Source organism: Gymnoscopelus microlampas, assembly GCF_963454915.1.
Source record: "Gymnoscopelus microlampas genome assembly, chromosome: 7".
Lineage (NCBI taxonomy): Eukaryota > Metazoa > Chordata > Actinopteri > Myctophiformes > Myctophidae > Gymnoscopelus > Gymnoscopelus microlampas.
Window position 1 is genome coordinate 20,500,827 of NC_139944.1, and position 23,787 is coordinate 20,524,613.

The window sequence follows — 23,787 nt, forward strand, 5'->3', positions numbered from 1 at the left end:
TTATTCACAAAACCTGCCAGGACATATTGCTATGGAAATACAAGATATTAAGATAGATTTACAAGCCGTTTCCCTGAAGTTATATAAACTTCCATGCAGCTCAATGCCATGGGCGTTTTTCATTTTGATTCTGCTACAAATTCCTGTCTTACCAGTCTAGTCACAACGCATATATCCGGGAATGACAGGGGCTCTTATAAGCAAGGAAAATAAAAGCTTAATCCAAATTGAAAAAGGTTTTTATTACGTCAATTACAGCAATGCTTTACTTATGAGGTCAATAGGGATATTTGTCTTTGTTCATCTTCAAACACATAATATTGATGCTGAAAGGCAAAACAGATTTCATGAGGAAATATAAATTAGCTTTAAATCAAAATTGTTCAATATCTTTTTGCAGAACATGCTACGAGGATTTGAGCACCAGCCCTATCAGCTGTCTCAATTGAATAAAAGTATGGTCCGGAGCGAGATAAGGGGGAGAACTGTAAATGGGATGAGTAAAAAATAAAATAAAGCACTTCATTTTCGATTGGGATTTAAGGATATCTTATTTATCATGTATTAACAGGTCAACTCACCTACACAAAAGTGACCATCCTCCAAACATTAAGATACAGAAATTATCTATAAATTATATACGACATGACATTTTGGAGCCTGGGACAGAAGTAAATGAGTTTTCAAGGCCGTACTTACAACATAACACTGTAGCTAATGCTGGTTGGTCTTCTCCAGGTGCCAAAACCTTGACAGCAACCATTTCAAATCAAATGTCACACTGTCTTTTACGTTCAAGTTAAATCATGTATCGTATTGGTGTACTAAGTATTAAGCTCCTTAGGCTTAATAAAACAAACATGCTATAGTATACTTTTGATGAATAAGTTGCACAGATGTAGTGAGGCAACCTAGTGTCACGGCTAACTTATACTTCCTCGGACGGCCATGTCTCAACAAAACAAATCCATTATTTTCATTGAGCGATGAAGTATAAATTAGGCTTCAGTAATGTGCAACAGAAGTGAATACATTCCATCATTCACATATTAACCAAATTATTTCAGGTTTCATACTGATCAATCTAGAATTTTGGCAGATGTTAATTTTAAAGTGCAGTAAGATAATGCTGGGCTATACGAGTGACACATGAATAAAAATTAAGGATTTGCAGAGATACTGAACCCCAAATAGACAAAAACAACGGACATCTGTGGCAGTGTTCTTCCAAGACTGGTAAATGACAAGATTTTCAGGGTGACAAAATATAATTCCCCAATTTTGCAACAAACTATCTGCTCTAATGTTCAGATAAGAAATGAAAAAAAAATGCAAGACAGCAAGTAAAAATATACTTGAGATTGAGATCAAAGGAATAGCTGTGTTGACCACACATCCAACAATATCCATACGCACATTTTAACATACACACATATACAGTGTTCCTGAGGACCATGTTTTGCAGCAAGCCACTGCCATTTTCATCTTTGTTTCCCCAAACAAAAAATAAACTGCCAATTAAAAATATTCTACAATATATTGACTACAGACATTTAAATCAAACATATTCATTTGCAAATCAATGTATTAACTGAAGTTTGTGCAAGTGGTGATGGGAGAGACAGGGAAATTGGCTTCGTCTAGTATACTCTAATCAGTACATGCATTAAGATGATCCGGAAACATCTGAAGATCTAAACAACCAAACCAGGGAAATATGGAGCAAAAATAGACAGTTGTGTGTGAACTGATATGTGATTGCCATCTGCAATATATCAGCTTTTAAACATAACGGAAAGCTCACTGTACTGTTTCGAACATAACAGAACCCTAATTGTACTGTTTTGGGTCAAGTAATGACACTAATTGTATATATTATCTTGTCGTTTACAGTCAGTTTGCTCCCTCCCTCCTTTTTTTTGCAAGGCTGTCAAAAATCCAGGCTCAGTTCAGAAGATAAATGGAAGATACAGACAGCTAGGCATTAGAGATAAGCAGACTTCACTTGTTTTGAGTGAATGTGCCCACCGCAAAAAAAGGTCAGCCGCGCTGCTGTCAGTGCCTTAGTCCAGAGCAGATCCTGAGAGGTGACCAACATATTCCCCTCCATAATGTCCACATGGCTCACTTCAGTGACTCCTATAGAAGTACAAGACAAAAAGGAAAGTAATCAGGACTCGTTTTCATTTGTGCACTAAAGATGTCAAGATTTATGACTCAACTAAAACAGCATTTATAAAAGTCTGTCACCAAATGTTAAAGGTGTTTTTTTATTGTCTTATATATGTCTTTAAGTGTTGCAAGGTTGTACATTTGCTATTTTTGAAAATGTTTGAATACGTTTGCATTTTTAAACACAAATCTTCTCTTCAGGGGGTCCCTGGCACAGAATATTTTCAGATGGGGGGGGTCTGCGGCCAAATATATATATCAATTTGGGGGTCCAAAAAAGTTTGAGAACTACTGATTTAGAAGGCATTTGTAGAATCTTAATGGGTAAAGTAAAGAATAGTTTTTTTTTTTGTCAAAAGGTTGAATCTCTATATTCTGAGCATTGCAACAGTGTTTACCATTTCGAGCTCACACTTGTAAGTCGCTCGATAAGAGCATCTTTCTAAATGCAATAGTACTAACAGGGGTCTCTCCAGCTCTTTCATAAAATACATTATCAGATAGGTATACCTATTTAATCCAATCAGGAGAGAGAACCGCACAAAGATCATTTATTAGCTTAACATTTTTTGTGTTTCAGTAAAAATGTCTGCCAATTTCTTTCCTTTTTTTCCCCGTCCCCTCACGTCCAATTTCACTTGTTTATCATGTCCAATTTCACTTGTTAATCCTATGTATTCTGTATGAGTTCTCTGGATACAATTGCTATCCCAACCTGAAAATGTATTTTCTATTTAAAGGGCTGGAGAGAGCCCCGTTACTGAACTGATCTGAATAAAGAGCTATTAAAAAATATTTGACACCTTTAACAATCCATCATCTCCTGCCATCTATGTATGCTCTCTCCCCCCCCCCCCCCCCCCCCCAATTGATCATACTCTGATCTTAGGCCTTTATTTCTTTGGTCCCATTGAATAAAATGTTGCCACAGAATAGGAACTTTTGAAGCTGCACAAACCAGGCGGCAAACCATATTTTTGCTCACGTCTGAATTAGTAATTAATAGCTTATGACATTTTAACAATATTTTATTACAAGAATGTTGCCTACCAAACATTTAAGTCTGTGGTCATTATCTGTTGATTGTGCCTGATACGCATTACAAGACCAAAGGTGACCGAGCCTTCGCGGTGGCTGGTCCCCGACTCTGGAACAACCTGCCACTCCACATTCACTAACTTACTGAAGACAATTATTTTCTCGCTCGCTTTCAATGCCACTTCACCACGCAATTACCCTGGCCCTCACTACCTACCTTTGATATGCTGCATATATTGATATGCCGTTTCATTTTCTTGTTGAGTCATGTTTCTTTTCTTTCTCCCTCCGTTTTAATTTCTCTCTTTTCTTGCTCGTCTGTATTTTAATATGCTCTGTGAAGCACTTTGGTCCAACCTTGGTCGTTGGAAATGTGCTATACAAACACAGTTTGATTCCATTTGTTTTTTTATTTAGTTGAATCGAGTTTTAAAACTGACACTTGTATTCATAAATTGCTCTAATTCGTGCTCAGGTATTTATTAATTCAATGGCCTCAAGGAAATAGCCTACCTGAGTCTCTTTTGGCTCTTGGGAAGGAAGCTCCTCAGTTTTCACCTCCACAGAAGCTACTGTGTTGGCAATTTGTAAGCTTCTGGTGACTGGACCTCCCACTCTCTCCCTTGTTCGCAGAGAGAACCGTTCCTCTTTCTTCGACTGCTGTAGCGGCAGTTTGACCTCTCCTGCCTTCTTGGGTGCAGGCTCTTTGCCCATGCGCTGCATTCTCATGGTCGGCCGTTGCGCAGTGTCACTGGGAGTGTCTGAAGATGAGGGGGTCGGAGGTAAAGATTGAACTTGGCCCTTTTTACTTTTCTTGCCAGGGGATACTGGGGAGGCTGGGAATGAGGCAGGCCTCTTGGGACGGCGCAACGGAGCAGCGTTTTTTCCTTTACTCGTCTGCGGGGGTTCAGGCTCTGCGGCACCAGAGCTGCGGGCCCTGGTTTTTCCCAGGGGTCTCGGCTCCGGCTCTGGCACGGCGTGCTGGGTTTCTAGATCTGAGGCTTTGCTCCTCAGGCTCATGCTTTTATCTACATCTGGAGGTGCTTCCTTTTTCACCTCTGCAACACCTTTCTTGCCTTTTTTAATGACGGGCTTCTTGGGACAGCTGACTGCAATGTGTTTATTGAGACTGGCGGGATAGGTAAACTCCCGACTGCAGTGGGGACAGACATGCACCTCCTGCTCTACAACTTCAACTTTAACAGCACCCTTCTTCACAGTATTAGCGACCTTATTTTTCTGTGAAATTGCCTTCTGGATAAGCTGGTTTTTCTTCTTGCTGAGAGAACTCATTTTTGTTTTACCAACAGGCTCTTGGCTGAAATTCAGCCTCTTCGGTTGCCCCATTCTGCGGAAAGCATTTTGCCCCGCACCAGCTGCAGCAGGCGACAACGCTCCATTCTGGGGTTTCACAATCTGTTTAAGCGGGATGGGGTTTTTCTTCGGAGTGTAACGCTTCTTATCGCTAGCATTGGCACAGGCCAAAATGTGCTTGTGTAGCTCGGGCATGTTGTCAAAACTGTTGCCACACTTGGTGCAGCGAATGGCAGTGCTGAAGGTCTGTGGTATGTTGTGAGTGGTGAAATTGGTAGCCGAGGCTACCGACCCAGCGTGAGAACGGCTGTGGTAGGGAAAAGGAGGTGGTTTAAAGCTCGGGTAGTGCTGATTTATGCCCAGGCGGACATCGGGACATTTGGGCTTCCCTCCCTCTGAAGCCATTATCTTTATTGTAGTGTACAGCTCCTCGGTGGGATCCTCTGGACCATCATCTCCGTTCTTACCATTCACACCGGGCTCCTCAGGGGTCAGATTAGACTCACTGCGTGGGGCAGCCTCTTCAGAAGTCTCTGGTGCTGGCGTTGAGGGACTGCTTTCCTCTTTGGCCCTGGATGGGTCTGTGTAGTTCTGCAGCCTGAGTTTTCCGCTCTCAACCGTAGTGTGCGTGCATGTCTCGTTCGGATGCAGGTCCTTCTGGTGCTGTTGCAGGTTACACAGGAACGCAAACTCCTTGGAGCAAGCAGAGCACACAAATATCCTGCCCACACCGTGGAGGGCCGTCCGGTGAGCTAGCAGGGCTGCAGCGTCCCCAAACAGCTGCACGCAGAACTCACATTTAAAGGGCCACTCCAAGGCGTGCTCCGAGATGTGCGTGCCAAGCTCTTTGATGGAACGGAAAGGCTCATCGCAGACGTTACACACAAACGTCTTGCAATACGTCTCAGAGTCCTCTGCTTGCTCCTCGGAGGGGTTCTCAGGAGCAGGCGGCTGAGGCGAAAAGTTAACGCCATCATGAGTTGAGGAGTCAACACCATCCTGAGGTGAAGAGTCAACGGCATCATGAGTTGTGGGGTTCAAATCGGACAAATCTTCATCCGTGCAGTGAGGGGGCTCCTCTTTTATCATGCGCGTGATGGATGCTGACGCCGATGGAGCGGAAGAGTCACGTGATACAGGAAGAGGACGACAAAGGGAGGGTGAGGGCGAGGCTTCTGGTTGTGATGGTGAGACAGCAGCGTCAGAGCACTGGGGACTCCCTTCATTCATTGAATCAAGATCTCGACTCAGTTTACCGTTAAGCATGTCTTCACCATTCATAGTCCGAGGAATATCTGTCTCTGTTATGGGCTCAGGCTGGCTCGGTGTGGTTGAACTACTGTGAGGATCTTTGACTGGCGTTAGAGGGGCAGAGTCCACTGACTTGGGAATACAGCTCTCATCTCCATCATCTGGATTTTCTACGGCTAATGATGTCTCCTCTGCGTCTGACAGCCGCTTATAGTCGATCGATTTGGGAGACATTTTAGGAGACAGGACAGGGAGAGGTCGTGATGTGGGGCAGTCTGAGGGCTGTGAGAGTGGAGAGCCAGCCATGCCTGGGGGAGAGGGTATCGTGGGGAGTACAGGGGGAGGTGGTGTCGGAGATGTCAGACTGGAAGTGCCAGGTGAGGGGGGGTGCATAGTGACGGGGGTGAGGGAGGGTGGAGAGGGGTGGGCCGATTCCAATGCCATATTAGGAGATAGAGACTGACAACAGCCTAGGCTTGCCAAGGCGGAGGGGCCCTCGTCCCCTGCAGAGGTCAGACCACTGTACTCATTCATCAGCACCTTCTCAAGCATGCACGTATTGGGCTTCCTTTTCTTAGATGGGGGCTGTGGGGCCGGACCTTTTGATTCAGGCTCCACTGTGCTCTTCCGATGTATGCTTAGATCCAGAGCTGAATCCCCATGCACCTTACTAAAGCTGTCAGTTCTCCTGCTGACAGAACTGGACAGGTCTAAGGGCTGTTGATTGCAGGAATTCCCCCCACTATTAGAGGCAGACCAGCTGCGCATATCCTTTCCAGAAGAGCTCATGGTGTCCCCGTCGTCCTTGCTCGACAGGCTCCCAGCAGGGGATGCACAGTAGCTTTCCAGCTTTGGCACCTTGAGCATGTATGAGCTTCCCACCTCTGTTTTGCAGCTCTCTGCTTTCTGTGCAGGGCTGAGCTGCGGAGATGAGGGAGGGGAGCCTGTTCTTCTCTTGAACCTGCCAGAGGCCCCTGGCAGTGAGGTGACAGACAGCGGGGAGGCCAGCCTATGGCTTTCTGCTATCAGGGCAATAGTGGGCTTCTGGCTGTCCTGTGTCTGAAGGAGCTGTTTCAGCTTTGGGGAGAGATAGACTGTTTTCTCCCTTTGAAATGCTAATGAATCTGTGGACTGAGGTATTACTCCTCCCACTAACAAGTTGGACGAGGATGATGTGGAGGAAGACGACGAAGATGTGGAGGAACCCGTTTCTGTTTCCATTTTCAGAGTGGGAATGAGTGGCGGAGTAGAGGTTCTCCTTTTTGATGTTGGCTGGCCTATGCTGGAGACCTGCTTCACAACGTTGCTTCTGCCTTCGATTTTGAGTGCCTGATTGAACTGATTTGGGCTTAAGATAACCGCATCAAGGCCAAACAATGCTGATCTGGAATCTACCTCGATCACCTCGCAGGTGCTAACCGTGCTGGTGGACAGAATTTTTCCATCTATGTAGAAGCTCAAATTCTCTGAGATGTTTTTGGATACGTCCACCACGTAATCCTCTCTGTCTGCCTCATCCTCTGTGTCTGCGCTGGGCACATAGACGGGTGGCGGGCTGGTGCTAGGGGATTCATCAGGCGGCTGCTGCTGCTGTTGCTGCTGCTGCTGTTGGTTTTCCTGTAGCAGCATGCCTTTCCTGCGGACTCCCTTTGGCAGCAAGTGACGTTCATGTATTCTCCGCTGGTGCCTACGCATATTGATTTGAGTGCCAAAAGCTTTGTTACAGTACTTGCAAGGGTGGAGCTCTTTTGAGTCGCCATTCTCATCCAGTAGGAATGGACGATCTGCATCATGCCCCGATTCCTTCCTCATAACCTCTGCATTCTGCAGAGGTCCCCCGGGAAACTGGGACCCAGTGGTTATGTAGTGACTAGTTGGGCTGGTGCAGTCGGGACTTGAACCGTCGGTCTGCACCACAGGACTGAGAACAGTGGCTGTCCCAGCCAGAGAACCGGGCCTTTTCTTCGGCCCATTCTCATGTCTTCTCTCATGCCGCCTCCGCCCCACCTGTGAGCCAAAGGACTTGCCGCAGTAGCGGCACTTGAAGGCGTGCGTTTGTTGGTTAGCAGTGGTGTGGATGTGGATGTGGCGCTCCAAGCCCTGTTTGGTGGAAAAATGTCGCTCACAGTGCTGACAGGGATGAGACTCTCCATGGGGGTCATCTTCAAGGTCGCCGTCGGGGTCAGGGTCAAGGTCAGGATCAGCATCTGGTTCTGGAAGGGAGGCGGACTGTGTCCCAAAGTGCAGGTCCTTAGCACTCTTTTCACCCATGTGACCACACAAAGGGTCAGGCCGATTATTATTTTGCATCAACTCAGCCGCAGACAACTGCTGTGCAGTTTGCATGGGAAATAGCTGCTGGGGTTCAGCTGGACCCTTCACTTTGTTGACATCAGCCTCCCTGTATCCCGTCATTACCACAGACGTGTCCTGCATCACTGTGTGGTCAGCATTTCCCAGTGGAGAAGGCTCCTGGACACCGTGCAAGGGCCCTTGTGACGACGGCCTCTCGTCCTCACCATTAGGACCTGGAGAGAATTTATTGGAGAGAATGTATTAGATACATCAGTGTGAGGCTTTTTCAAGCTACTAGGGTGTTCCACTTTTTTACTGATGCATCTCCTGCCTGGTCTTCTCTCACATCCAAACTCTAAACATTTAGTTTCCCGCTTTATTGCTGCTTTTGGGGCGTACTGATGCATCTCCTGCCTGGTCACCCTAAAACTCATTATGCTAATGACATAAGGAGCCTCACATCCAAGTGTGTTACTCTGAGCATTTGTCACAAAAACAAAATATACACCGCCTGTCACTAAACGCTTGCATTGGTCTACAATACTTGCTTGGTGTATGTTTCTAGGGCTGAAACTATTATTTTCTTAGCAATTATTCAATAGATTCATTGAAAATATTTTTGGGATTTCTGCATATCTTACATAAATGCTATTTTCACTATTTGTGAACATTTTTAAACTTTTTGCCTATGACCAAAATATGATAGATTATGAATAGATGTTTATATTAAATCAGCGATTTTATCGAGCTGATCATTTCTTTATTTCACATGCAAGTCCAGGCATCCAGCACATTGGTAAACCTTGGTTGCTTACGTTATGGTAGATCGCCACCAATGTTAAATTACGAATCGGATTACATTTAGGTCCGAGACGATCGCTGAGGTTAAACGAGATTTGGGCCAAATATAAGCCTCATTTATACTCCATAGTGTGATGGCAACTTCTCAAAAATCTTGCAAAAAAGAACAAGTAATGACTTGCATTGCCACCCACTCTGAGAATGTACAAATGGACCCTTACACGTGGTTTAAGATGGTCACGTAACAATACAAGCTCAGCGCACATTGCGTGCGCAATGTGTGCCAAACTCATAGATCTGCTGGGAGATAAACAGAGCGCAATGTGTATAATAATTTGATCGGGTGATTCTGACCAACAGATCAGAATGATGGATAAAAGGGCAAATGAGTTTCTGGCACACAACCAGCTAGAGACCTAATAATATATAAAAATGTAAAAAATAAATAAAGGAATAAAATGTCAGACAGACCATCCATTCCCCCCACCGCAGTCACGTGCACCCAGCTGGCTACTTTTTTTTACCCAGCTGGACATTATCTACACTAGTGGAACACCCTGACTACTTATGGAATTCAAAGCAACAAACCTGTTAACATGACAGGATACACTGATACCAATGTCATTTTAACATAAAAAGACACAGTGAGTCTTAAAAAAAACTGAGTTTCAATGATAAAAGGACAACTCACCTTCCCCATCCCACATCTCTGTGATAAGAAGTTTGGTTCTGCTCGTTTGCTTGAGCCCCTGGAATCCACCCAAACCAGCCTGTCTGGCTCTCTCCAGCACCTTTCTCCTTGCTGTTTGGGAGAAATGCATACAGTACATACATTACAACAGGTTCGATCTAAAGCAAACGCATAGGTCTACAATGTAAACACGAACACAAAGAGAAAAGATGAAAAACAAAAAAGCTCTGCATTCTGCAGTACAGTCTACACCACCAAGTTCACAAGGGCCTTGCAGATCTTTGACAGTTTTAGCACCAAGAATGACATTTCAACTGTAACTTTCATTTTGGAGATTTTTTATAAAAAAAAGGTATAGTAGTAACAATAATAAAATATAATGACAATGTGCCGTAAAATGTTTGCTACATAACATGGACACGCTTTGTTAAACACCCTGTTTAGTGTAGGCCAACTGTTTCAAAACATTGTGGCAAGCCCAAGGCCAGTCCCTGCTTTGCCTAGTAGCCTTATTAGCCAATCCCTAAAGCAAGAACTAAGCTGTAGAACAATCATTAGCACAAATGCAATGATACTACAAGTAAGACAAGTTAAAAATGTATCCATATAACATTTTCACAATTTCCCAAATTTCTCCCCCAAAAAGTTCAGATTGACTTGACTTTTGTCTTCCCATCTTCCGTAGTTGCTGTGCAACAAGCAGTGTGGCTACTAGTAGCTGCTAACGGCTGTGTCACTCTGTCCATTTCTGGTTGGCTGCTAAAATGGAGCAGGAACAAATACAGCCAGCTCTGTCATAATTGAAAGCAAGCGTTTTGATGCACTTATGTATATCTGCAGCTCTCTTTCTCTCCATCACTCGGTCTCTCCCTCCATGTGTATAATAATACAACTCTGTGTGTGGAAGACACATGTTGCAAATGATCTTTAAAAATCTCCCCAATCAACAAGACTATGTTGACAAGACAATGTTGGTGATTATATTATCAGCTAGGATACAAATTATAATGTGGTTGCATGTGTGCAGCTGACAGTCAGGAGCGGTACATCCCATACCCCAGATGGATAGCTTGCACATAATTGCCTGCATCCTCACGGACACGTTTCTATAGGCTGGAGGGTCAATTGACCTGCGTGTGATTATTAATGTATATGGTCCACAAAACTACAGCAACACTTAATTCAAACCCTCTTGTTGACCCTCACCCTGTCTGACTGGATCCCCAAGTGACGATGTTCTTTGAACTAATTTGCACGGGTAAACAGACTGGGGGATGGGGAAAGTTGAGATTGTTAAGTTAGCCTAATGTTATAGATGTATATAATTTGCAAGCTACCTGATATCAGTCATAAAGGACGACCAGGTGGGCCTAATAATTTAACATAAAAAGTTCAATTTGATGGGGAATCATTTTAAATCGTGACCCCAAGAATTGGAATCGAATTGTGGGATACATACCAAAAGATTCAAACACCTACTGAATAATATGACATCTATTTACATCTAGCTATAAATTCATAAAACCTGTGTGTGTCTGTCCCTGGTACAACGCGAGCACCAGCCGACCAAACAACATTAAACTTGGTGTGTGTCAGTGTCTCCATTTAGTTGATTGGTCATGGTAGTGTGTAGCACACTGGGTACTCTGATGAGTACCCACAACAGGTACAATGGGTAATGCATAACCGGGTGGGGCATGCATTTCCAACTTGCTCGTTCCGGACTTGATACTGTAACTACACAGTCTAGTATCACATAAATATACCTGGGACAGGTGTGGCCTGTTCCAAATTAACATATGCTATAAACACTCATGGACTTGCATTGGGTAGCCACTCTTAGTGTGTATGTATACTGCATCTGTCCCTATCAAATAACCAGAAAAGAAGAAGATATAATATGTCTGTGTCAACGAGCAGAGGTTCCCAGAGTAGGAGACCATTTTGAATTTCAAGCTTGTTCGGTCTCAAGAGGCTGTGTGTGCGCTTACACACCCAGTCATCACTGGAGTTACTGTGACAACAAGGTCATCTGTCCTGGCCCACAAAGCCAAAGTCATGCCTCAGAAACACATGCTGCAGGTCAGTCATCTGACCAGTATGGTCAAAGGCATTCTGCTTCAGCAATAGCACACCAAATGTTTCTAGGATTTGGAATAACTATTATTATTTAAGACAAGCCTACACCGCTCAATTAATTTACAACAAAATGCTTCTAGGATTTGGAATAACATACTATTTAAAACAAGCCTATACAGCTCAATTTAATTTGACTGTGAGACAGTAACTCAATATGTATGTAACATCAAACCCTGCTGTGCATACATGTTTAGAAATGTGGCGGACGGGTTGAAGTTAGACAAAACTGAGTAAGATTAGTTGGCTAAATTGTGCAACCTTCACTATGCACTTTACTACAGAGCAGCCAAAAAGGCACTGCAATGCAGTATTTAAGGAGAAGACTGTACCAGAGGCTATTGCCTGTAGGATTATATCTATTTAAAGATTCCCTCAACAATAGTGTCCATTCAAAAGTAAAACATCATATAGTATGACAATGTGATTGTGCAACACTATTTCTAAACGCAATAAAACATTTCACATACAGAAGATGTAGGCCTAGGGCCAAACTTTCGCCCTACACAATCTTTACATTGTGGCATCTGAAAATAATTCCAGAGAAAGATCAGATTTTCTATATTTTGTTGTTGGATAACAACTAGCTTACTACATAGATTACAACTAGCTTACTACAAGTTTTACATAACACACAAGTAACTTTAGTGACAATATTAGTGAGGCCTAAACATATCATTTTCTTGTGGTACTGGTATCTGTAAATAATAAATCTTAGCAGCCTTTCTTCAACCTGCACAGTCCAATAACCACATGAGTCATGACCTTATTGCCCTGGCTCTTCATACCAATGTGTTTGTGCTCTCTCCCCTGGATTACTAAAGACTTAACTTTGACACAATTTAAACTAAAAGGAAAGAATCTATTCAGTTCTTAATTATGTTGTCAAAAACATTGACGACACAATGCAGAGCCAAAGCCTTATCAAAAATAGACACCAACTGATGATATCAGATATCTCACAATATACATCGTTATCTATCTAGTTGTTCTCCTCTTTGTGAACCCACTTTGAATAGCACTGTTGCAGTGATGCGATTTTCCTTTATGAAACACTGTGTCCAAAGTTCATTTTGACTACTTTAAAAGACATTTCTAGTCAGCTAAATCAGTGTTTGCATATTGGACAGGAAAGGTGGGACTCCATTTGTGGTCTGTACTTTGTTTAATCAGGGGGCTCGTCTGCACCGTTTTAGTTTCCATAGTGTTCTCAGATTCTAGCTACTTCAAATGAAAATGTTAACTTGTCTATCATTGGCGTTCATTTTTAACGGATACCTTTAAAAGTTTGCAGGCGTTTACATCCTGGCAACACAGGATGTAAACACTTTAGTCTTAAAATAGTCTTAAAATAGCACAATAACTATTAATTAATTACAATCAGTGATAAACTATCTCTATTCTGTACCGACATAATCGTTTATTAATGATGATCTACTTCGATTTCCAGTCAGCTTGCCATGATCTGTACCCTGTACGAGATGTCTGTCACGTCCAGCCTTGACCTAGCCTGTTAGCTTCAGTGTTGCCATACTTTGAGAGAGAAACAAGCAACCAGGTCTAGGAAAACGAGCCCCAAAGAAGCGACTATGGGCCACATGAGCACTATCTAAACCTATATGCATCGGCTATTTGAAAATAGCAGATCTACAAGCTCACAACACGTCGCTTCTGCTATTTTCAAAAACTCTAGCAATAACATGTGGAATATTTGGAATATTCTTGAAACACTCTCTCAACACAAATGCTCCCTGCATGCCACTAAACATTTTCCTGATTTATTTTTAAAAAACACTGTTTTAAATAATTATTATTTTTGGTAGCAAGCCTAAACAAGCAGCTATGCTTTAGAAACAAGCCCAAACAAACCCGCAACCACCAATATTGACAAGCAACTTAACATAAAAAGAAGTCCAACGTCGCTTATAAAAAACCAACCTGGCAACACTGGTTAGCTTGCATGCTAACTTGCCATACATACCTGGCTTGGCCACGGGCTAAAAAGCGGATGTTTCTGAACGGTATTGTGACAGACAACAGGCACATTTGTGAATCCACCTAAAAAGCCATCGTGGCCTGTGTGGAATCCACAGCAGCTTCCAAACACAGCTCCGAGTCGTGTAATAGCTGGCTAGTTCGCTAACTATAAGCTATAGGCCATCATCAAACTGGAGTGAGTCTCTCCGCCGATGGATGGCTTGCCTTTCGTGCTCCTGAAACTCAGGAAAGGTCACATCCTCGAAACGTCACCATCAGCGTTAACAGCCACAAAAAGCTGCTAAAAAGTTTGCTCGGGTGCCGTTCTGGGTAGTTCCGTGTACCGCAGAAATGGGATGGGGTCCTCAATACGTGCCGTTTGGGGGCTCAAATGCGCTTGCAAAACGACGAGTTTCACGCTCCGAAGTGTAAAGTAAAGGAAAAGCCCCCAGACACTCACACACACATCGTCAACCAACCGACAGTCGGTCGGCTAGTAGCGACTAGCCTCGGTAGCTAACGAACAAGCTAACGTGTTGTTGGGATACAACTTCGACAAGGGCTTGCAAAGAAACCAGGCGACTTCTGTTCGCTTTAAAACGTACAGCTACGAAGGACATCGAATAGAAATGTCACGTAGTTTAAAAAAAAATAAACACACAACACCACAACAAGGCAGGCCTCACCTCGTTTTGCCCTGGGTGGATTTTTCTTGTTGCCCAGGCTGCTGAGTCTTTCTTCCTCTAGTGCAGCTGTTATCTCAGGGCTGTCTTCTCCACTGTACCACACCAGCAGCTCCTCTCCTGGCCCTATAGGCTGCAACACAATGAGAGATGACAACATACACCAATCACACACCGCCTTGCTGAGAGAGACGAGGAGGAAAAAATATTTGGGCCAACACTGTGCATCTAATCTGTCAAATCCTAAAGGAAAGGGGGGTGTGGAGGAGGGAGGAACTTGGCATTGTTTTGATGAAGGGCTGGATGCTGTAACCACCATTATTTTCAAGACACTTTAAAATGCTCTTATCGAGATGTCAAGATGATGGGGGAGTCCAGATCGTGTCTATAAGAATGTATTCACATACTGTGATATTTTTTTAAATACATATGAACCCAAGCATCCATATTCTAGGCCTATCATAATAGGTTAACATTAAGCAAAAATAGCACATCTACAAGCTCACAACGTGTCACAACGCAACACGTCGAGAACTTGTAGATCAGGTATTTTCGGTGATGGGGGGGGGGTTAGAAAGTCAGAAAGTACAGGCCAATGGGGGACCCCTTTCCACAAACTAGATAGGGTTGGTTCATTAAGAGTTTATATACTGATAATACAGTTCTGACATCATAATCTTGATTCCTGAAGGCACTGACTCCCCCCCCCATCAATAGAATTTGAGTCTCTGCTTTCCTGCCCGTCTACTGTATGTGCCCACAGGGCGTGGGAGCTATTTACATTAGTTTCACTGCAGTATCAGTATAACCTACCCGTAACACATTGTAGTAAATGGCTCTGTTGATTTCCAGTGGGAAAAGGTTCTGTTCTTGAGCAGAGTGGGCCCAATTCACGTAACGCAGCCAATTCCCCTTCATGGGGTCGGTGGCATCCACACACATCCAGCCCTGTGCCGGAAAATAAACCTAGACAGCACAACAACAGAAAGGATGTTATAAAACAAGGAACGTCCTTCTCTAAGGAGAAGGACGTTAGAAGGTAGTTAATCGATTTTCGATTAACTACCGATTAACTACCGTTAAGAAATTATCCGATTAAATCAAACAATTAACAATTAATTGAAAAAAATATTATTGTTATTATTTGTTTTTTAATGTTCAGAACCCAAGATATGATGATTTGAAGATGTTCTGCTCCATTCACTTCTTGTTTAACTTACTGAAAAAGGCTGTATCTCGGCTCCTAAGCACTATTTTTTTGGATTTTTCTAAAATCTGAAATTAAGATAATCAGATTTTTTTTTAAAAAGCCGCTTATCAGTTAAGGTTATCAATTATCAATTAATGAATTGATTGATAATTTGCATCCCTAGCTGAAACACATGTGTCTCTGTCCAAAAGCACTATTGTTAAAGTTCACTATTGTGTAGTGCTGTCCGAATGTACAGTGGGAATTAGTATACTCTAGCCCATATACCGTAGTCTATTCACCGTACGCCATGCATACTTAAAAAGTACAACCGATGGTCACTGACCAAGTACAGCATCAAGCATATAAAGAAAAATCACACCTGTGTGAAGGTAGCGGCGCCTTTGATACATTTTGTCATCAATAAGTGTTTAAATGTGTTTATAGCCACGTGTCACGTGAAGCTTGACCAATCACTTTGTTGACGTGTCTGACCAATCAGAACGTTGACGCAAAAGCCAGGTATAGAGGGCTAATATCCGCTCTATACCTAAAGGTATAGAGCGGCTAGCGCCGCTAAAAACGGCAGAAGGATGAGGAGAGAGAGCAGCTTAATCCATCATACATATACATTTTATTAATTTAGGAAAATACACCCAGTATAAGTATGTACCACAACAAGATAGATCTAATAACGGCATGTCTTCCATGTGGATCTCAAATGTCGTATTATAGTGTGATGTCATGGTTGTGATGTCATATTGACTTCCAAATATGGAGTAATTTGCTTCTCCTTTGACTTCCAGTACGAAATTAAATTATAAAAAAGTTGAATATTTCACAAAGTACAACCAAAAAAAATCACACCCTGTGTGAAGGTAGCGGCGCCTTTGATACATTTTGTCATCGATATGTGTTTATAATGTGTTTATAGCCATGTGTCACGTGAAGCTTGACCAATCACTTTGTTGACGCACCTGACCAATCAGAACGTTGACGTACGCACACGGACAAAGTCAGGTATAGAGCAGGAGCGGCTAGCGCCGCTAAAAATTGAAGAATATCTAGGGTTAGGGTTGCCTACAGGCACAAGAAATGTGGTGCTGATCGGTCCAGTAGTTTACACGTAGACCCTCTTCTAGGGCAGTGGTTCTTAACCTTTTCAGGCCGTGACCCCCCCAAAATAATCATTTGAACTGGGGACCCCCCTACCCTGACAAGCACTTGGAATGTAGTTCCACAGATAAATATTGTGAAAATAGCAGATCAACAAGCTCACAGAGGCGTTGTGACTGTGAGCTTGTAGATCGGCTATTTTAATACATTTTGCCTCTTATATTCTTTGACAATTTGGTCAATGTTTAACCAGTTTTTATAGTATAGTTTGTTTAGTACCTTTGATGCAGTGATGCTCTTTTTCTTTTCTTTCTTTTTTCGAGGTATTAAAAAGTCCTGAAAGGTAGGGTAAGTGATATTTTTTGGTTAAAACAAAAAGTATTTTGTTAAAAGGTTAAAGCACTATATTCTGAGAGTAATCATTGCTATAGAGTGTTTGTTCAGTAACAGGAGTCTCCATGTCTCTCCAGCTCTTTAATAAACAGAAAATACATTTTCCGGTAGGTGTCAAAATCTCAGCCAATCAGGATAAAGTACCCATTTTTAAGCTTCACTTTTATAGTGTTCCAGTTCCAATTTTACCTGCTCATTTCTTAGTGTCATCACTTCCAATTTCACTTGTTTAATCTGTATCCTGATTGAGTTCTCTATCCTGATTGGATAAAATTGGAAATTAAACTGAAACGAAAATGCATTTTCTGTTTTATAAAGAGCTGGAGAGACAAGGAGACTCCTAATAATGAACAAACACTCTTTAGCAATGAGTACTATCAGAATATAGAGCTATTTAACACTTATTTTAACCAAAGAAAATCACTTACCCTACCTTTAAATTGTCACTTCACTGTCATCTGGGGATCCCCCCAAAATCATGTGGGTCCCAATCCACAGGTTGAGTACCACTGTTCTAGGGTGTGTGTCCCCTCCGTTGGAGCCACGGCGTAAAAAATGCATGCCGGTATTTATTATGAATGGTCTACCAGCCTACCTTGATCTGGCACGTTTCTGTGACAGCAATAAAGTAATTAACAGCGACCCGAGTAGTGTACAAAAGTTATTTCTTTTTTTTCAGTGCTCTACACATACAGTAACTCCCTATATAGCGAGTAGGGAGTAGTGAATCATTTCAGACACAGCCATGGTCTATGTTTTAACACTTTATCCTTCACAGCAATGTGAATTAGACATACTTTTAAATGGTTTTATAGCTTCATATACTGTAGGTTGGAATACAATCTTCTAGATACAGAGCTAAAGCCTGTTTTATAGGGTTTTATACTTAATTGCATGCTGGTATTGCACACCGTAAATAGCCGATCTATAGCCTCACAACGCGTCATGTGCTGCTGAGCACCAAGAATAGCTGATCTACAACCTCACAACGCGTTGCAGGTGTCGCACACAATATAGCCCATCTACAAGATAAGATTGGCTATTTTCAGTGCACGACACCGGTGTAGAACTAAGTATAACTCAGGCTTTAGTTGTGGTTGCTACAGTAGAATAGATACAAATCTGTGCGGTGGACCAAAAGAACAGCGTTTTGCTTACCTCCCACATGTAAACATTACTCGTCACTTGAGATCTCTTTTTTCTCTCTCCTACAAATGGGCCGAATCTCTTGCCTTTAGGAATGGCCTGAGTGGCCCAGACACCTGGGAATACAAATGTAGGACAGTCTAGCCATAACCAAGACTTATAACATTATAGGTTACATTTGCCACATGAACCTATTCTGGCATGTTGTAAGGGAATTTCTATATGCAGTGATAATCAAAATGCATATTGTACATTGTGTGTATGCATTTGAGTAAATACTCACATATGTTTATTGGTTAGACAGACTTAGATCACTGTCTCGCTTGAAATGCTATATTAAGATTAATGCAACATCATGACAAATATGATGTCTAGTATGGTCACAATGACCAGCCACTGTGTCTAAAGGTCTGTGATTCAAATAGAGATGAGACTGGACATATTAGGACTGCAACATGAATTCTGATGATGGAGGCAGGATGCTCATATTGAAACACCTTGAGTGGTAGGTAAGAATAGGTTTGAGTCTGTCTGCTTGATAGGGATGGTATATAAGCACCCAGGAAGTACATGGGAGCTGCCTGCTTCTGCCGCGTGCTAGATTAGACCTAGAATATTGTAAAGTGTACTTCATGTTGAATTAATAGAGAACATGCGGACTGGTCTGTCATCGTTGCTCATCTTGGCCTTGCTCACAAGAGATTCCACCACAAAGTCATACTATGCAAACATTCTGCAAAAATAGCAGATCCACAAGCTCACAACATGTTGTGTTGCATTATGAGCTTGTATATAAGCTATTTTCGGCAAAGATATTTGGTGTAGAGGGAAACAAGGAGTGGGCCAAGCTAAGACCTCTGGGGGACCTCTGACAGCAACGTTTACTTCAGGCTTTAAGTGGTTAACCCTCTGGCTTCTCACATGTTGTTTTATAATGCAATTTGAAAGGGTCCTGGCCAACTTTAGAGGTTTAAAGTTACAGTGGCTCAGGAGGAGAAAGAGTGATCGCCATGAAAGGTTACTGGTTCAATCCCGGCTTCACCCGGCATTGTAACAAAAAGTCCTTGAGCAAAGTCCTGGGCGCTATTCAATAGCTGTCCACTGTTCCTAATAGTTAGGATAGGGTAAATACAGAACACATTCCAGCCTGGTACAATATGTGCAATGTAGTTGGCCAAGGAAACTTTCCCTTTAATTAGGCCATTATATTTGCATTAGTAAATATGAAGAATTTGAAATCGGATGACATAACTTTACTTCTCAAAAATAATTCATTTGTTGAAAAGCTTTGCAGAGAAAGCTTACTCCAAGGCGTGAAGGCGGTAAAGTCACCTAACCTTGGCTTGCTCAACTTTCTCATTGGGAGCAGTGTGTGACCTAAAGGTTCCAGGTTCGATCTCCCACACTGGCAGGAAAAATCTGGATGGGGAAGTGAATGGTCACCACTTTTACCCCGAATACAAGAACACTCGCCTAAGATCACGCAGCCCCGGGTCAAATCCGGCAACCTCGGAACGGTCGCCACCAGGTATTCCTAAACGTAACCTCAGTAAAACTATGCCTAAACCTAACCTTATTCCTAAACGTAACCTCAGTAAAACTATGCCTAAACCTAACCTTATTCCTAACATTAACTTCAGTAAAACAAATACAAGAATACATGAACCGCTGGGGGCGAGCGGTCCGCGGAGTAAATGGTGGCGAGCCTTCCAGTTAACCGTCCCCTCCCCAGAACTGCTGAAATGCCCTTGAGCAAGGCACTGAACCCCAAAACTGCTCAGTTGCAGTATAAGACTGTGGTTGTACAGGGCAGTTCCCAGGTTTAAATGTCTATGAGTACATGTGACACAGGGCGTTGATGAAAAAGAGCACTTAAGTGCTCAGCCAACCTCCCCAGGGTAAATAAAGGTTAAAGGGGGGGGGGGTTCAGTGTCTTGCTCAAGGACACTTTTGATACCCGAGGGGAGCAGGGGATCAAACCGGAAACCTTCCTATTCCCAAGCAGCCAATCTACCTCCTAAGCCACTGACGCCCTGGCAAAATCAACATGTTATCCTATTTTAAACGCCGGTGAAAAATGTGATAATCAAAGTAAGGTACAGCCACATTTGTCTCCTCACCTATACGGTTTTGATTAATAGCAGATGGTCCCAGTTTCATATAGTCAGGCAATCCCTTCCACACATGGGGTGGAATTTCATCCAGTTCTTCCACAGTCCCATCATTAGCCATGATCTCGTGCACCTGAAATAATGGCAGACTTCTGTTTTATGCCTAGGAAGGAAAATGCCAAATATCCATGTTCATGATATGTCATAATTGATCTCATCATGTGACAAGTAATTTGGAATATAGAAGAAGGCTATCACCTGTTTAAACAGTCCAGCATACATCAAATTGGAGGGGATTTCTTTCACATGGCATCTAAAGATAAAAAGAAGAAATAATGATTAAAGAAATACAATCAGTGATGATGTTCATATGGTAATTTCCACAAGGGCAATATATTAGTTGACTTATACTTTATTTAAAGTAATAGGCTTTCTGAACTCTACCCCATAGTAGGCTATATGAAATTGATGTCCAGTTATTCATAATAGTGTGTGGTATTTGGGTTATTGCTTAGCCTTATAGCTTAATCAAGAAAGTTTGCATTAATGGCCGTTGGCATCAGTTATTCTCTCAACCCGTCCCCCGGCATAAGGATAATTGTGAAGAAACACGATAGGCAGCTCAGCCTGCTTATCATGGTCTGTGGGTTTATAAATAATGTTACCATAAAGAAACCTCCCAAATAGTCCCTAGGTAACCTAATTCCTAACACAAATGTAGACTTTAAAAGATCCAACCTTTTTCGAAACGCTATATCAGACAGGCCTATGTGAGCATCGTTCGTTGACTATGCTATTCAGTGGATAGATGAAATGCAGAAACTTTTAATTTGCCAATTAATTTGATTGCCTAATGCCTATTAATCCACCAGTGCTGGAGACTGGAGTAAATGAGACATTTTTAAATGTTCTCTAACAACAAGCAGAACATCAGACTCCTTCAGTCAAAAGCGGACTAAAATGTAGCTGTCAATCAAAAAGTTGAGCGAAAAGAAGTATGCGTGAATATCTAAACGACTAAACCAAACCAAACCGCACATAAAGGATGACATTTATTGTTATTATCCTCCTGGCTGGCCATTGACTCGACCGCGGTTCTGTTCTTGGATGCTCATCATCATCGGAGTAAAGGTGGCTTGAGGTCGTTTCTTTTTTCCAATGTTGTCCCATGTAGGGCGGTTTGAGAAAGCTGACTGTAGATGCACTTACCTGTTTTATTTGACCGGGGGGGGGCTTGTGATTTTTGCTCTACCTGCGTTCAATCTGCTGAAAATGGCGGATCATTGGAGGCTTGAGTCGGAAGCCTCTCCAATAACTCATTCATTGGGATCGGATCTAGTTGGGAGAGGCAGCTTGCTGCTCGTGTGACAATCGATGGGGAAATGATGTAGAAGTCAGGCTACAAAGAGATCTTTAAGAAGCTGTTGTGTGTTGAGTAGTCTACGCCACTGTTTCCCAAACAGTGGGTCGGGACCCATTTGTGTGTCGCGGACACAGTTTTATGGGTGACAACTAAATGTCAAAAAATAAAAACATTGTTCTTGATTTTTTTTTAAATGTAATGATATTTTAAAATAATTTCATGAATTGAAACAAATCCATTAATTAGAAAACAAATGTTTAAGAAGTAGTGAAATAGCCAATCTACAAGCTCATGTCTTGTGAGCTTGTAGATCTGCTATGTTCACTAGTTTGGGTACCAGGCAATCTAATTTCTCTTTTGGGCCTTGAGCTATAAAAAGTTTGGGACACTGGTCTACACAGTAAACCACATGTGCTATGAGACTTATTTGTGAACAAAATGGCTACTACAAAATTACTGCAACCAAATAGCAATTATTAGGAACAATCATTTTTTTCCTATTCTAGCTTTGCCTAGAATAAGCTTATTTTGTTTTGTTACAGTATCATTTAACTGGACTTAAACAAACAAAATGGGAATAAAAACACAAATTAGACATTTTGATCTTTTCTTTCATATTTGTGTGCATTTAGTCAGAATACTTCTATCTCTGCTGAAGTCCACTGATGCAATAGGAACAACATATAGTTTTAATTGTTTTGAAGAATATTGTGGTTTCAAAATTGTGGTTTCAAAATATGTGCTGCTAATGACACCTTTAAAAATGTAGTTTTAAAGGCAAACTGCATAAAAGTAAAAGTCTTGTTTATCTGTACCACATTGTTTCATTATTTCCCTCACAATATGCATATGTACCTACACAACAAACACTCTTTCAAAAATACATTTTAGTTTGGCTAATTTAAATTTGGCTGTGTTATTTCTGAAACATTCTATGGTAGCCGACATAGTGTTTGAAGCTGAAAATTCTTCAAGAGCATAAAACAAGTAACCAATGCTGTTGTTTCCTACAATGCTTATCTATCTTATGCTGTACAGTAGCCTCACTTTGCTCAACCCTCTGAGTCTACATAACTGTAGTGTCTGTGGCCACAAGAGGGTGCTCTTCAACCACGAACAAGAAGTCCATGTGTAGGCTATCCACTGAAAACCATCTGAATTCAGAGAATTGAGCAAGAGGCCAACACACAGGGCCCTAGCACATGTTTATTTCCTCAGGCTCATACTGTAAAGTTATATGTTATTGTGTCTATGAAATTATAATTAAGACGAAAGTATTGTTAATTTAATTACACAGCATTGTTGTCATCTTCTATGGATACAAGTTCCTTATGGTGTAAATGAGATGTGGGCTATCAATCACACAGTGGCACAACAAACACTTCAAAACAAGATGTTTCTCTTTGCTACTGTTCCTTTCATAGTTATCATTCATAAATTCCTTTCTATTGTTATGAGTGGATCTTTCTACCATGCCATTGTTAAATTGCGTTTTTACACCCATCGCAGCATTCATTTTATTTAATCCCCAGTCATGACTCATGAACTTTGTTTGATTTTCCTCCAGAATATCCCATTTGCAGAAATTACATGGTGAAGCCTCATCTGACTGTTTCAATATTTTCACCAAAGTCAACACATAGGCCTAGAACATCCCACAACCAGATGTGATGTCTTCTTCGTGGATGTAGGGTTTCTCCCTTATTTCATAAAGTTCTACCACCACAACTTTAGAAATGTCTATATTTTTTATTTTTATTGGCAAATGTGTTGAACATAACAAAATATTGTTATGTAGTACATATGGGAAAAAATGCCAACAATTTTGCAAAGCCTCCAAAGATGGTTTAAGACAGGCCCCTCTGCTTGCTATATGACAGAGGCTGAGAATAGCATTCTGAGAGAGAACACCAAACTCACATAGGAGCTCAGCATCTCGCAAGATCTCCAGGAAATGAACTAGCTAGCAGCAGGGGAGTTGTGGTGGTGAAAATTTCACAAAAGTTTGGAAAGAGCTGTTGGGGCAGTTGAAAAGGACTATAATCAATATGTAGAGGCCTAGTGAAAACATTTTTTGGTATCATTTTAGCTTCAACTCAACTTCATCTTCA

At 42.0% G+C, this 23,787-nt stretch overlaps 1 protein-coding gene across 1 annotated transcript; it reads right to left on the bottom strand.

Moving 5' to 3' along the window:
• Window positions 1-221: 221 nt before the first annotated feature.
• Window positions 222-14,564, bottom strand: prdm2b (PR domain containing 2, with ZNF domain b). Its single transcript, XM_084063492.1, has 4 exons — window positions 14,362-14,564; window positions 9,563-9,673; window positions 3,724-8,303; window positions 222-2,139 (listed from the first exon to the last, which is right to left on the bottom strand). The coding sequence occupies exons 1-4, from the start codon at window positions 14,516-14,518 to the stop codon at window positions 2,125-2,127; spliced, it is 4,863 nt and encodes a 1,620-aa protein (XP_083919618.1). The 5' UTR covers window positions 14,519-14,564; the 3' UTR covers window positions 222-2,124.
• Window positions 14,565-23,787: the final 9,223 nt, after the last annotated feature.

Bases quoted from the DNA above. Each gene is read 5' to 3' on its own strand.
- prdm2b (XM_084063492.1), bottom strand. From the start codon at position 14,518: ATGTTGTCATCTCTCATTGTGTTGCAGCCTATAGGGCCAGGAGAGGAG. The intron at 9,674-14,361 runs GTGAGGCCTGCC...TCTCCCAAACAG, and splicing joins TCCACCCAGGGCAAAACGAG to CAAGGAGAAAGGTGCTGGAG. The intron at 8,304-9,562 runs GTGAGTTGTCCT...AATTCTCTCCAG, and splicing joins AGAGATGTGGGATGGGGAAG to GTCCTAATGGTGAGGACGAG.